The following is a 14,035-nucleotide window of genomic DNA, read 5'->3' on the forward strand; positions in this document are numbered from 1 at the left end:
GTATTGATTCGTTCAAAAGTGACTGTGTTCATTATGTCAACATAACGATGGAAGCGCTTTTAGTAAAGGAGAGCATGGGTCTGTCTGAAAGGGCACATTATTCCCTACATAGTGCACTACTTTTGACCAGGGCTTATTTAGGGAATAGGGTGCCAATTCAGACACTTTCCAACTCATTTTAAGGGCTGCTGTGGATTTCCGCTCGAGGTTAAAAAGCAGGCTGATCATCAGGGACAGTGCTGGGAATAGTATTTAGAGAAAACACATGGTGGCTAATGTTGTTAACGTTCGAGCATGAAAGTGTCTCATGTCATGTTTTTTCTCTCTTTTACAAGCGCTGGTTTTATGAATAGCTTCGAACCCCCCTCACATTTCTACCAAGTCTGGTCGTATACTGTATGTGCTATAGCCAGGGATGAAAGTAAGACGGTATGGTCCAGTATGGCGTCCCAGCAAAATAAATAGTGGGGTTACGCCGTACTGGTAAAACATGAGCCTGTCACAATATTTAAAACAAAATGTCAAGGACCATTACACCATTATTTATCAATAGGCTACCACATGTCAGAGGCATGAAAAATGAGCAAATGGACTTGAACGGGTGGGATAGCCTATGCTCCAAAAATGCGATGTGGTTCGACGAGAACACTGAAATTTTGCCAAGGCAGAGATGAATGGCCGACACCCGAGACGCTAACGAACAGCAGTGGGTGCATAAATTCTGGCCTAATGACAATCGCCAAAATGTCATTACATTTTGTGGTGTTTTGTGTCTCTTTCCCTTCACCACTGTTTGGAGGCTGGAAATATATTTTGAGTGGATGATTGTGCACGAGTACACTAATAGGCTAAAGGAGCCCTTTTGAAGTGATTGTTGCACAATCAGATTAAAACATCATGATTGGTTGTGTTTATGCCACAATAAAAGGTAATACATTTATATTTTTTAATGACAAATCTTTTTTAAAACTTTATACCCCTTTTTCGGTGATATCCAATTGGTAGTTACAGTCTTGTCCCTTCGCTGCAACTCCCGTACGGACTTGAGAGAGGCGAAGGTCGAAAGCCGTGCGTCTTCCGAAACATGACCCTGCCAAGCCGCACTGCTTCTTGACACACTGTTTGCTTAACCCGGAAGCCAGCCGCACCAATGTGTCGGAGGAAACACTGTCCAACTGGCTACCGTGTCAGCGTGCACTGCGCCCAGCCCTCCACAGGAGTCGCTAGAGCGCAATGGGACAAGGACATCCCGGCCAGCCTAACTGTCCCCTAGCCTGGACGACGCTGGGCCAATTGTGCGTCGCCTCATGGGTCTCCCGGTCGCAGCCGGCTGGGACACAGCCCGGGATTGAACCCGGATCTGTAGTGACAACTCAAGCACCGCATTGCTTTAGACCGCTGCGCCACTCGGGAGGCCTTAATTACAAATCTTTACAACTAAGCCCACAGAGATCATTATGAATGAATAGGGATTCTATATGTAATTCTGTGATGAAGTGCGTACACACATAGGCGGTCCCGTACCGGGAAGAAATTAAATTGACTTTCACCCCTGGCTATAGCCAACTCTTCTATCCTTGTCAAGCCGTACTACACTGTATACATGGCAATGAACGAACATAGAGAGGAGTTGGCTAAATCACAAACAGACTAGCCTGGTACCAGATCTGTTTGTGTTGTCTCGCCAACTCCAATAGTCGTTGTCACGCCAATGACCATAGCAGTTGGCAAGACAGCACAAACAGATCTAGAAACAGGCTACAAACAGGATGGGACCACCAGGCTAACATCTAGCAGCAATGGCACTTCTTTGCTCCCCGCCCTCCTTCCTAAAACTGGGAAGTCTCGGTGAAGGAGATGGCGTCGGTCTTGTCGATGGTGAAGCCGCCGTTGACATAGGACTTTTTCTCACACTCCTCGTCATCCAGCGTGGTCTCCAGGACGAAGGGGTTGGTCACGTCCACGTCCGAGGTGACGTCCATCCTCTCCAGCTCCCGCCTGGACAGCTTCTGGACGATGCCAGCTCCGTAGGCATCCCCCAGCACATTGATCATGGTGCGGAAGCGGTCTCTAAAACAGCCAGAGGGGGTATGGTGAGTGACTATTGTCTGTTGATTAAGAGTTAGTTAAAGATACTGTAGACTTTGCAATATCACATCATCATACATTGCTGGGTAACTCCCTGCTTACAGACATCAACAACAACAAAATGTATTCTGCCAAGACTGGCCCTCTTGGGCATTGCTCAAGGGATGGCACAAATCGGGAAGAGAAAGTAGTGGCAGTCTTGACAAATTGAAATTCTGTTGTTTTCTCTTAAGAAGTCGCACCACTGCGAATGGTGATGTTATATTGCTACCTTTAACACGTCGCACTGTTGTATTCATCACTAAAATAATAATTTATCTTGACAATATTACGCTCAACAAGGTATTACTCACAGTAGCCAATCCACAGCAACAATTAAAGTGACATCATTTGCAGGTAGTCCAACGGCAGTCAGCACAATCACCATGGTGACAAGTCCAGCGTTAGGTACACCGGCAGCTCCGATGCTGGCTACTGTTGCTGTTATACTGAAATTGGAGTAAGTTAACATCTTTACAATTCCCTTACCCTGACATATTATTAGGTCAGATGCTTGATACATGATACTAACATAATGACACGACAGATGTTATAAATTGATGTGACATCAGATTTCACCTGATTACAATTGAGTTTTTTCAGTTTTGTCAAGCTCAAATATGTTTTCTTCTGACATCACTGAGTGGCATACTCATTCAGAGCAGCTGAAGTCCAATGCCACCAAAGGCTATGGGTTCTGATCACAAGTATACTAAGACACTTTAACTTGCCCAAATTATGTACATAGAATATAAAATCTAATTTTGACGTAGGCTGTTGGTGATTTACCTGATGGTGACAATCTGACCCACATCCAGAGAGTAGTCGTTGAGCTGGGCAATGAAGATGGCAGCAACCGCCTCGTAGAGAGCCGTGCCATCCATGTTGATAGTGGCGCCCACAGGCAGCACGAAGCGGGTGATCCTCTTGTCGATCCGGAGGTTCTCTTCGGCACAGCGGAAGGTGACCGGCAGGGTGGCAGAGCTTGAGGTCGTATTTAAGTTTAATGAAGGATGGATGCACGGATGGGTGGATTGTATAGATGGATGGATACATAGATAAGTCAGCCATTACATCTATGTTTTGCAATACACAACAGATTGTACAGTCATGACCAAAAGTTTTGAGAATTTCACAAATATACATTTTCACAAAGTTTGCTGCTTCATTGTCTTCAGATATTTTTGTCAGATGTTACTATGGAATACTGAAGTATAATTACAAGCATTTCATAAGGGTCAAAAGCTTTTATTGAAAATTATATGAAGTTGATGCAAAGAGTCAATATTTGCAGTGTTGACCCTTCTTTTTCAAGACCTCTGCAATCCACCCTGGCATGCTGTCAATTAACTTCTGGGCCACATCCTGACTGATGGCAGCCCATTCTTGCATAATCAATGCTTGGAGTTTGTCAGAATCTGTGGGTTTTTGTTTGTCCACCCGCCTCTTGAGGATTGACCACAAGTTCTCAATGGGATTAAGGTCTGGGGAGTTTCCTGGCCATGGACCCAAAATATCGATGTTTTGTTCCCCGAGCCACTTAGTTATCACTTTTTCCTTGTGGCAAGGTGCTCCATCATGCTGGAAAGGCATTGTTCGTCACCAAACTATTCCTGGATGGTTGGGAGAAGTTGCTCTCGGAGGATGTGTTGGCACCATTCTTTATTCATGACTGTGTTCTTAAGCAAAATTGTGAGCCCACTCCCTTGGCTGAGAAGCAACCCCACACATGAATGGTCTCAGGATGCTTTACTGTTAGCATGACACAGGACTGATGGTAGCGCTCACCTTGTCTTCTCCGGACAAGCTTTTTTCCGAATGCCCCAAACAATCGGAAAGGGGATTCATCAGAGAAAATGACTTTACCCCAGTCCTCAGCAGTCCAATCCCTGTACCTTTTGCAGAATACCAGTCTGTCCCTGATGTTTTTCTTGGAAAGAAGTGGCTTCTTTACTGCCCTTCTTGACACCAGGCCATCCTCCAAAAGTCTTCGCAGATGCACTCACACCTGCCTGCTGCCATTCCTGAGCAAGCTCTGTACTGGTGGTGCCCCGATCCCGCAGCTGAATCAACTTTAGGAGACGGTCCTGGCGCTTGCTGGACTTTCTTGGGCACCCTGAAGCCTTCTTCACAACAATTGAACCGCTCTTCTTGAAGTTCTTGATGATCCGATAAATGGTTGATTTAGGTGCAATCTTACTGGCAGCAATATCCTTGCCTGTGAAGCCCTTTTTGTGCAAAGCAATGATGATGGCATGTGTTTCCTTGCAGGTAACCATGATTGACAGAGGAAGAACAATGATTCCAAGCACCACCCTCCTTTTGAAGCTTCCAGTCTGTTATTCGAACTCAATCAGCATGACAGAGTGATCTCCAGCCTTGTCCTCATCAACACTCACACCTGTGTTAACGAGAGAATCACTGACATGATGTCAGCTGGTCCTTTTGTGGCAGGGCTGAAATGCAGTGGAAATGTATTTTTGGGACTTTGCAATTAATTGCAATTAATTGCAATTAATCTGATCACTCTTCATAACATTCTGGAGTATATGCAAATTGCCATCATACAAACTGAGGCAGCAGACTTTGTGAAAATGAATATTTGTGTCATTCTCAAAACTTTTGTCCACGACTGTATGATCCTGAATAGTGACTGAGGCTTACCTGGAAGAGATCATGAGAGCAGTGACCAGTGCCTGGGCCATCCCTAAGGTAAAGGTATACGGGTTCTTCCTCACAATGGCAAAGTAGATCAGCGGCAGACAAATGGTGGAGTGGATAGCTAGGCTAAGGAGAGAAATAAAACATTACATTGCCATGAAAAAAAAAGTGTCTGATTAAAAAATGGTGATGATCAAACAAGTTTTGACTCGTTGTAAGAAATAGCTGACTAACCCCTGGTGTTAACTGGGGACTAAAACTCTCCTCCTCCAGCTTATAATAACACAATGACCAGGGTTGCGTCCCAAATGGCATCTTATTCCCTTTATAGTCTACTACTTTATGACCAGGGCCCATAAGCCATTGGTCAAAAGTAGTGCACTATATAGCCATTTGGGACACACATGACTGCGTTCCCCCTCACGACTGCGTTCCCCCTCACTAAACTCAGTTTCCTTTTGCTGGTCACCCAGAAGCATCATTCTGTCGGCTAAATTTACGGATTGGACAGGCGTTTGCCAAAGGCCTCATTACCGCAAATGCAGGTTGAGCAGTTTTAAATGTCCTTGGTTCTTATCTGTGCCGGGACAGAGCTGGGCTTTTACAGTATCTTTGCAGGAAACCTGGACCCTAATGCCAGCTATAAATCTAGCATTGTTGTGGCGAAGTATCAGAAAGAGAAAGAGGGACTAAGATGGCTGGCTCAGACTCACCCACTCAGCACTGTCACCATGTACAGGCCCATCTTTCTGAAGATCTCCCAGTCTTCTACCTCGATGATCTTGGCAGCTATGAGGAAGAGTATCCCCACTGGCATGTAGCTGTAATTGCAACAATACACTCTTAGAAAAAAGGTTTCTGAAAGGGTTCTTTGACTGTCCCCATAGGAGAACCCGTTTTAGTTCCAGGTAGAACCATTTTGGCTTCCAGGTAGAACCATTTTTGGTTCCATGTAGAAGCCTCTGTGGAAAGGGTTCTATACGGAACCCAACACGGTTCTACCTGGAACCAAAAGGGTTCTACCTGGAACCAAAAAGGGTTCTTCAAATGGTTCTCCTATGGGGACAGCCAAAGACCCTTTTAGGTTCTAGATTACCACTTTTTTTCTAAGAATGTAGTGTTAATGCCATTGTTATGATCATCATCACTGTCATCATCATCACCACAGAAATGGCAGCATAACATCTATTATAGCATAGAAAACAGCTACCGGGTGAATTCACCTAAACAGCTGTTGTGTACTGTAAGTGAGAGATGTATGTCGTCTAACAGGCTGTTACATACCACATAATAATCTGGACTAGCCTCATGGTGGCCTCGTTTAAAGCGTCAAAGAATTCCAGCAGAATGCGTCCCCTTTCGCCCATCTTGCCGATGACAAGCCCGAACGCCACACAGAACACGATGAGACCCAGCACGTTGATCCCATCAGAATATGACCCGACTATCTTATAGTCCTTGGTGATGTTCTGCAGAGGGGAAAAATAAGGAAGAAAGTAGTTTAAGTACGAAATAGATTTTGGTCAAAAGATCCACTTGTGGGGCCTCCCAAGTGGTGCAGCAGTCTAAGGCACTGCATCGCAGTGCTAGAGGCATCACTGCAGAATCGGGTTCAATCCCGGGCTGTGTCACAGCCAGCCATGACTGGGAGACCCATGAGGCCGCGCACAATTTCCCCAGCATTGTCCGGGTTAGAGCAGGGTTTGGCCGGCCGGGATGTCCGCAGGAGTCACGCTCCATAGCGACTTCTGTGCACGCTGAACCGGTCGCTAGTTGGACGGTGATTTCTCCAACACATTGCTGCAGCTGACTTCCGAGCAGTGTGTCAAGAAGCAGTACGGCTTGGTAGGGTCGTGTTTGGTCGTGTTCTCGAACTTCGACTCTCCCGAGTCCGTACGGGAGTTACAGCGATGGGACAAGAATGTAACTACCAATTGGATATCACGAAATTGGGGAGAAAAAGGGGCTAAAAATTGTATACATTTTTTTTTTTAAAGATCCACTTGTGAAGTATTGTGTTACAGTGGGCTGACATCCATGTCTTGAGCTTTTTCCTCAGATCACAACATATTGACCCGTCTACACAGTGGCATCATAATGTAAGTTGATTTGTGGTCATATCCATCACATTAGATGTGGGTGGTCAGGTGTAGATTCACAAAGGCTAAGTTGAAGACCCACATTTTCAACCCACAAAGACAAAGATTGTGATTGGACAGATAGTCATCTGATTAACTCTAATCGGGAATAAAAAGTAACCACATCTGATTAACTAATCAGGTATAAAAAGTAAACCACATCTGATTAACTCAAATCAGGTATAGAAAGTAAACCACTTCTGATTAAAAGTAAACCAGGCTTAGCAGCTTCGATCCTATCAAATCACAGCTTTTGACACGCAGGTGGATAAACACATGGAAACAGTGACACCTACCTCTGGGGGGAAAATGGTTGCCATGACAGTGGTAGAGAGAGGAGGGAACATTGTAATTGTAGTGTTCCCCTTCACTTTAGGTGGTTCCAGCTCTTTGCGCTTTGTCTTGTACTGGAATGATTGAATAGATTGAATTGAAATAGTTACATTTGACATGGTTACATTTGAATGTAGGATCATGTTTTCTCCTCAAAGTGCAGTGATTGTATAGCCAGGCCCCAGATCTGTTTGTGCTGTCTTGTCAACTCTTAGGAGAATTGGCAAGACAGCGCAAACACATCTGGTACCAGGCTAGTAACTGAAAGCTTTAATGTACAAATCAGACAATGATGGTTACCTGTTGGAAACAAGCCTGCAGTAGGTTTTCAGGAAACATGTTTCTGCGGACGGAATAAGACATGTTGAGATGGCAACAATGTGAGACAAATGTGGAAATGCTATACACACTGCACCTCTGACTGATGGAGGACGGACCTTTTGTAGAAATTCTATAAAACTATTCTCCTATATGATGGTATGAAGCGTAGCTGTCACCTGACAAGATCCAGTAGAGTGTCGACAGTGGTGACGTTTGGTGTGGTCCCTGTCCTGTCGATATGTTCGGCCTCCTGAGAGACACCAGGTTTGATGGTCATCACCAATACAATACCTGGAAAACATGTTAATCATCAGTCAATATTCAGCTTTCAACATGTTACATAGTTAGTCTGTCACTCACTTAATCTGAAGCGTGATGCACTGAAACCCTACACATTTTGTTCAGTGCTTCATAACAGATGGGGAGCAGCTGAATGAGAATGAGACCAAGCCAGTCATCCTGTTAACTCACCCAGAATGACTGCGATGATGGTGGTGGAGAAGTAATACACCACAGCCCTCAAACCTATCTTTCCAGAAACTTCCGAATCCAGGGCGGCGACTCCTGTGACCACAAACAAGACAGAAAGACAATTAACCTGTTGTTCACCCAAAGGAGGCATGTCTGTCAACAAGTCCTCTCAATGACAATGACTATTTCATTTGTCCTTAACTAAGATATCTGGCGCAACCATGACCTGTCGCAGGTGTCTAGACGCTGAACTCAAGAAGACCCTCTTGCCCTTTCCTGAGGCAAAGAAAGCAGCTCAAGTTCTTCTAGGAACTAAGCGGATTAATACTTAAGTAAGATATCTTAACCTTCTCTGATGGCCCTCTTCATTAAACATAGTGCTGAGTGACTGGGATGCAATTCATCCCAAGTTACCTGTTATCATGCTGGAGATGATGAGGGGCAGGATGACCAGCTTGAGCATCCGCATCAGGATCTCTCCCGGGAAGCCAAAATACTGCTTATGAAGGTGGGAGAGGGAGGCATATTCCCTGACCACCACCCCAAGACCTATCCCTGAGGGAGAGATGGAAGGAAGAAGAGAGAAAGAGGAAGAGAGAGGAGGGAGAGCGAGAGAAAGAAAGACATAAATAAGACAGCCAATTCAAGAGGTTGGTTCACACAGGTTAGTTCAATGTGTGGCTTGTTCGATACATCACACTATTATTGCAGACCGTGTCCCACACTAGCCATACACTTAACATGAGGCATTTTTACGGTGGAAATTTAAAGTGGGAGAACAGAGAAAGGGAGAGACAATGATGACAAAAAGGAACAATATTGATATTTGACCTGCCTGCCACGTCAAATTAAAACGGAAACATCATTATCATTTCAGAGCTGCCATGTAAGCTACCACAATATTATGCCCTTGTGATTTTCTTGTTTTTAGTTTTACGGGCCAAGGTGTTGCATAAGTTTTGCCTTGCTCTGGGTTTCATGACGCTGGCTCAAGGTTGTGACATTGAGGAAAACACTTCCTTTAGCCATAAGCTGCTCGAGTAGCATTGCTATTTCTGACCTGCGCAGCAACAAGGGCCTTGGAGAGCATTAGTTTATTGGCCAAGCGGGCTGCCTGTCTTAGCGTTTTTATAAGGCTCATTGCGCATCGCTGTGGGGGTTTTCGCCCATAAATGCCACATACAGTGAGTTTCTCAAATCCCCCCCCCCCCCTCCACCCCACCCTGAGTGTGTTATCAACCATTACAGGCCACCATAAAATAACCTTGTGCAAGGTGATGACACAGCGAATCGTAACTGAACAAGTTACATCATTCCTAATGAAAAATAAAACCTCTCATAATGAATATACTGTATAGTAGTGGTTTAGTGTTAATGTTAGAAACTGTTGTGGGGGCTACTGGATGGGTCATGTTGACATGCTGAGAACCAAATTTAATTACATTTTTTACCTTTATTTAACTAGGCAAGTCAGTTAAGAACAAATTCTTATTTTCAATGACGGCCTAGGAACAGTGGGTTAACTGCCTTGTTCAGGGGCAGAACGACAGATTTGTACCTTGTCAGCTCGGGGATTCGATCTTGCAACCTTTCCGGTTATTAGTCCAACGCTCTAACCACTAGGCTACGCAAATATGCCCAAATAGACATTACACAAGCCTAGACGAATACTACTGAAACAAACAAGTGATTCATGTTGTAATTAGCATTTTGCCATGCAATTTCTATGTAAATATCAGGTAATTTCTGTCAAATAATGTGCTTCTTCCAAAAATGACGAATCGCACTCTCCATGCCGTTTTCTGATCAGTTTTCATGGTTTAATTAAAAAGATGAGTCGGCACATCTCTTGAGATCTGGGTCGGTATTCACAAAGCGTCTTAGAGTATGTGTGCTAGGATCAGTTTTGTCTTTTAGATCCTAATAAATATGATTATATGGATGGGGGGGACCTGATCCTAGATCAGCACTCCTACTCTGAGAATACAGGTCATGTGGAGATGGAAATCTTGCAGCATTTGCATTTTAGTCATTTAGCAGACACTCTTATCCAGAGCGGCTTACAGTAGTGAGTGCATACATTTTTATACTGCCACAACAGGACAGTTATTGGCAAAGCTAAATTACTTACTTATGAATGAAACATACATGATGACGTCCAACAATACCGCCCATGTAATTACTTAAGTACAGAACTGGCATGAAAGGGGCTGCCTTGCTCTTAAAGAGTAGTGGTCAGCAATAGAGGCCACATGGTGGAGTAGTGAACTTTTGGCATCCAATGACGGAACTACTTTTCTGTTTAAGGCGTTCCATGGCATCCAACCAAATTACACACTGACAAGAGTGCTCATCTCAGCATGTAATCCAAACGAGGTCCTGACTTCTCTGTTGTCACTCAAGATTCCATGTCACTTAATTAGGGGTGTTAATTAAAGGCATATTCTGCCATTTCTCAGATGAAATTCACGAAAAATGAAGGCTCAATCAGAACACTCAAACTTAGGCCAGAATTCAAATGGGACACTTCTATGGCCACCTAAAAGTCCCCAGCTTCCTTATTTATATTTTTGAAAGATTTTATTGAAGATTTTTTTTAACTACACAAAACATATATTATACAAACAACATACAGATGCACACAAACATCCACAACATCACCCCTGCCCAGACTCACCCTCATCTCCAGCGCCCGCATCACTCCGCCATATGGCCTCAAACTGCACCATTTTGTTTCTCTCAGTCGCCCACGCACTTTCAACATTCAGATAATAAAGCATTTGACCGTTCCAATGTGTTAACGATGGAGGATTGGTTGATTTCCAGTTAAGTATATGTTTTTTTCCCAAGATGATTGATGAGAAAAGTATCGTCCAACCCATCAGGTATCTCACTGCACCCTCATATGCCTTGTCCCCGGCTTCCAATTGGCTTTTAACCCCCACTCCTCTCCACTGTAGCTCTTAAAACGTAAGAAAGATCAATAAAAATAGGAATGGATTATCTATTTTGCCATGTGCATTTGGACCAACACAGGTTTATGTTGACATTCTAAAACTCTGCTTAAGCAGAGATGGTGTAATCCTTGTGGAGGACACTTCAAAGTCAGCATTTATCATTTACTTGGTCGAAAGCCTTTAAAACACATTAGACACAATACTGCCACTGAGACTAAGTCCATTTAGTTCATAAAATGATAAATGACCAACCATTAAGAAGCCAAGCAAGCACCAAAAATGGTTAAAGGGTAGGACAATTCGGTGACAGGGGCCATACAAATCGGTGTGTAATTCTTTCTAAAAACAAGGGGTCGCAGGCAGCTTCAGAGGGGGATTGTGAATAAATCTAAATAAATAATAGCCTTCTCTGCATAATAAAGTAATACGTTCCATAATTAACAATGCATTTTTTGATTAATTGTCCACCACCACCATTAGCCTTTTGCTGTGAGCTCATCGTTGCATTTTAGCAGTTTGAATGACAACAAAGGAGCATATTATAGTTTATACCACGGCTAGACTGTGTCGTAGGTTATTTCCACAGGACTCCACAGCCCCTGGTTGATTATCCCTTATGTATTTTATATCTATTACAAAAATGTCATAAGCCAGAAATGCTGTGGTGGGCTGGGCCATATCACAGCCATTTATGGCCCCTGAATCACACTATTTGCGAATCACATTGACAGGACCTTGCATGCAGAACAGCTGTACCGACTGACTGGACTGAAGGAACCAGTGGAGTGTGCCGCTTCAGTCTAGTCACGTTCGACTGGGGCTGTGAGACAGGCTCTGGGAGGCAGCAAAGCTCAGCACAGGGAACCCTGTCTCTGTTGGAGAGTGGGCAACGAATGGCGTAGCAGCAGCAGAAACTGCGAACGCATAATGATCAGTCACACACATGCACAATTATGAACAGTCACACACTATAATGATAAGTCACACACACAGATACACTCATTATGAACAGCCACAGTCACACACTGTTTGCATCCATCTTCTAACATCCTCACAGCATAAGCACACACACAGATGCATGCACAGCCTGGTCTCGTGCACTAGATGTAACATAGTAAACGTAAATCCAGAACACCCAAATTAGTATGTTACGTTTAGTTTGCTTACATTAGACAGGTGATTACTTAAGGCAAAAATGAAAGTAGGGTGATTGGTCGAAAAACGCAAACATCTAGCAACCTAAAGGTTGTGAGTTCGAATCTCATCATGGACAACTTTAGCATTTTAGCTCATTTGCACCTTTTCAACTACTTACTACTTTTTAGCTACTTTGCAGCTACTTAGCATGTTAGCTCACCTTTCCCCTAACCCTTTTATCTAACTCTTGCCCTAACCTTAACCCTTTAACCTAACTCCTAAACTTAACCCTAACCTTAACCCACCTAGACAGAATTCGTAATATATCATACATTTTTTAAAATGTTAACATATTGTACGTTTAGTAAATTCATAACATATAACACAAATTGTAATTCGGAATTAATACATACAATTAATACATACAAAACGCAACATATACTAAACGTAGTGTCTCGAGATTTCCGTACAGAATCATACGAAATGCTCTGAGACCAGGTTGGTATGCAGCATGCACAAGCCGACATTATGCACAAGCCGACATTATGCACACAACACACACATGCGTGCACATTGCTATTCTAATCAACCAGCCCCCAGCCCTACGCATCCTTATATGACCAAGAGAGGCTGCTGGATGACTCCAAACCTGGACTGCAGCAGGGGAATACATCAGGAGAGAAAGCAATGACAAATATGGCAAAACAGGAGAAAATAAATTGCTGGAAAAAAGGACAGAGGGAAGGGGAAATTGGTAGGATGCACCACCGCTGACAGAGCAAGGAGAGAGTGGAGACAGACGGGCAGCCTCGCGGAAGTGTGACATCAAGCAAGGCTTCTTCACGTTAAGCAGAGCGCAGACATTATGGGGGCTTCTCTTTCACTTACCTAACAGCACCGACACAATGGTCGCAATAAGCAGCCAGTTCCTCTTCAGCAAGCCTTTGAAGTCCCAGCCCCTGCGTTCTTTCTTCCCCATCATGTCCATTGGTGTGGCTGTTGGTTGTTTCCTTTAGCCCCCGCAATAGAGAGCACAATGGGAGTCGGGACTCTCGGGAGACACAAAAGGCTCCACGTATCGGGTGGCCAGCTGACAGATGCAGCAGACAGTAGAGGCGGCTAGTTGCTGTCTGCGCTGCTGCTATAGCTACCAGAGGATGCAGCTAGCCTGCCTGGCTGTCAGTTGTTTCTGATGGAGAGGGACTGGAGAGAACCGCCTCCTGTGTGTGTGTCTCTGTGTTTGTGTGAGGCAGAAAGTGTGTGTGTGACGGAGAGAATGAGAGGGGGAGATACATCACCAGATTTTTATCCATAGGGTCACCTCCAACCCCCCACCATTACACGCATACACACGCCCACCTACACACCCCAAGAGCTGCTCAGTCTGGGGTCTTTCTCCTTCATTACATCTAGGAGATAAAAAAATATATTCTCCAGAGACAGTCACTGTATGCAATAGCCTACTATGCATGGGTAGTATCCTAACAGAGTTAGTATGCTATGGGAGAAATGGCACAATATTGTTTGGCTGGCTGCTGACTGCTGTATCATATGCGCACAGACAGTTAACCATTTCTGGGAGGGATTGGAAAGATTTTGCAGTGATGTGCAAGTGATGTTACAGATGGCCTATGAAAAACCTTTTTCAAAGGGCATCCTTGGTTTCACAACTGTAAAACATGCATGGATCATTAAAAGCATAAAGAAACATGTAAAACATGTATGGATCTTTAAAAGCATAAAGAAACATGTAAAACATGCATGGATCATTAAAAGCATAAAGAAACATGTAAAACATGTATGGATCATTAAAAGCATAAAGAAACATGTAAAACATGCATGGATCATTAAAAGCATAAAGAAACATGTAAAACATGTATGGATCATTAA

At 43.9% G+C, this 14,035-nt stretch overlaps 1 protein-coding gene across 1 annotated transcript; it reads right to left on the bottom strand.

Moving 5' to 3' along the window:
• Window positions 1-1,322: 1,322 nt before the first annotated feature.
• Window positions 1,323-13,411, bottom strand: slc1a1 (solute carrier family 1 member 1). The gene is made up of 12 exons (XM_029753737.1): window positions 13,034-13,411; window positions 8,466-8,606; window positions 8,052-8,144; window positions 7,757-7,871; window positions 7,560-7,602; window positions 7,223-7,333; window positions 6,073-6,257; window positions 5,502-5,609; window positions 4,792-4,914; window positions 2,917-3,111; window positions 2,442-2,576; window positions 1,323-2,070 (listed from the first exon to the last, which is right to left on the bottom strand). The coding sequence occupies exons 1-12, from the start codon at window positions 13,131-13,133 to the stop codon at window positions 1,830-1,832; spliced, it is 1,590 nt and encodes a 529-aa protein (XP_029609597.1). The 5' UTR covers window positions 13,134-13,411; the 3' UTR covers window positions 1,323-1,829.
• Between the last annotated feature and the right edge of the window lie 624 nt (window positions 13,412-14,035).

The sequence above is a fragment of the Salmo trutta genome, chromosome 5, assembly GCF_901001165.1.
Source record: "Salmo trutta chromosome 5, fSalTru1.1, whole genome shotgun sequence".
Taxonomy (NCBI): Eukaryota; Metazoa; Chordata; class Actinopteri; order Salmoniformes; family Salmonidae; genus Salmo; species Salmo trutta.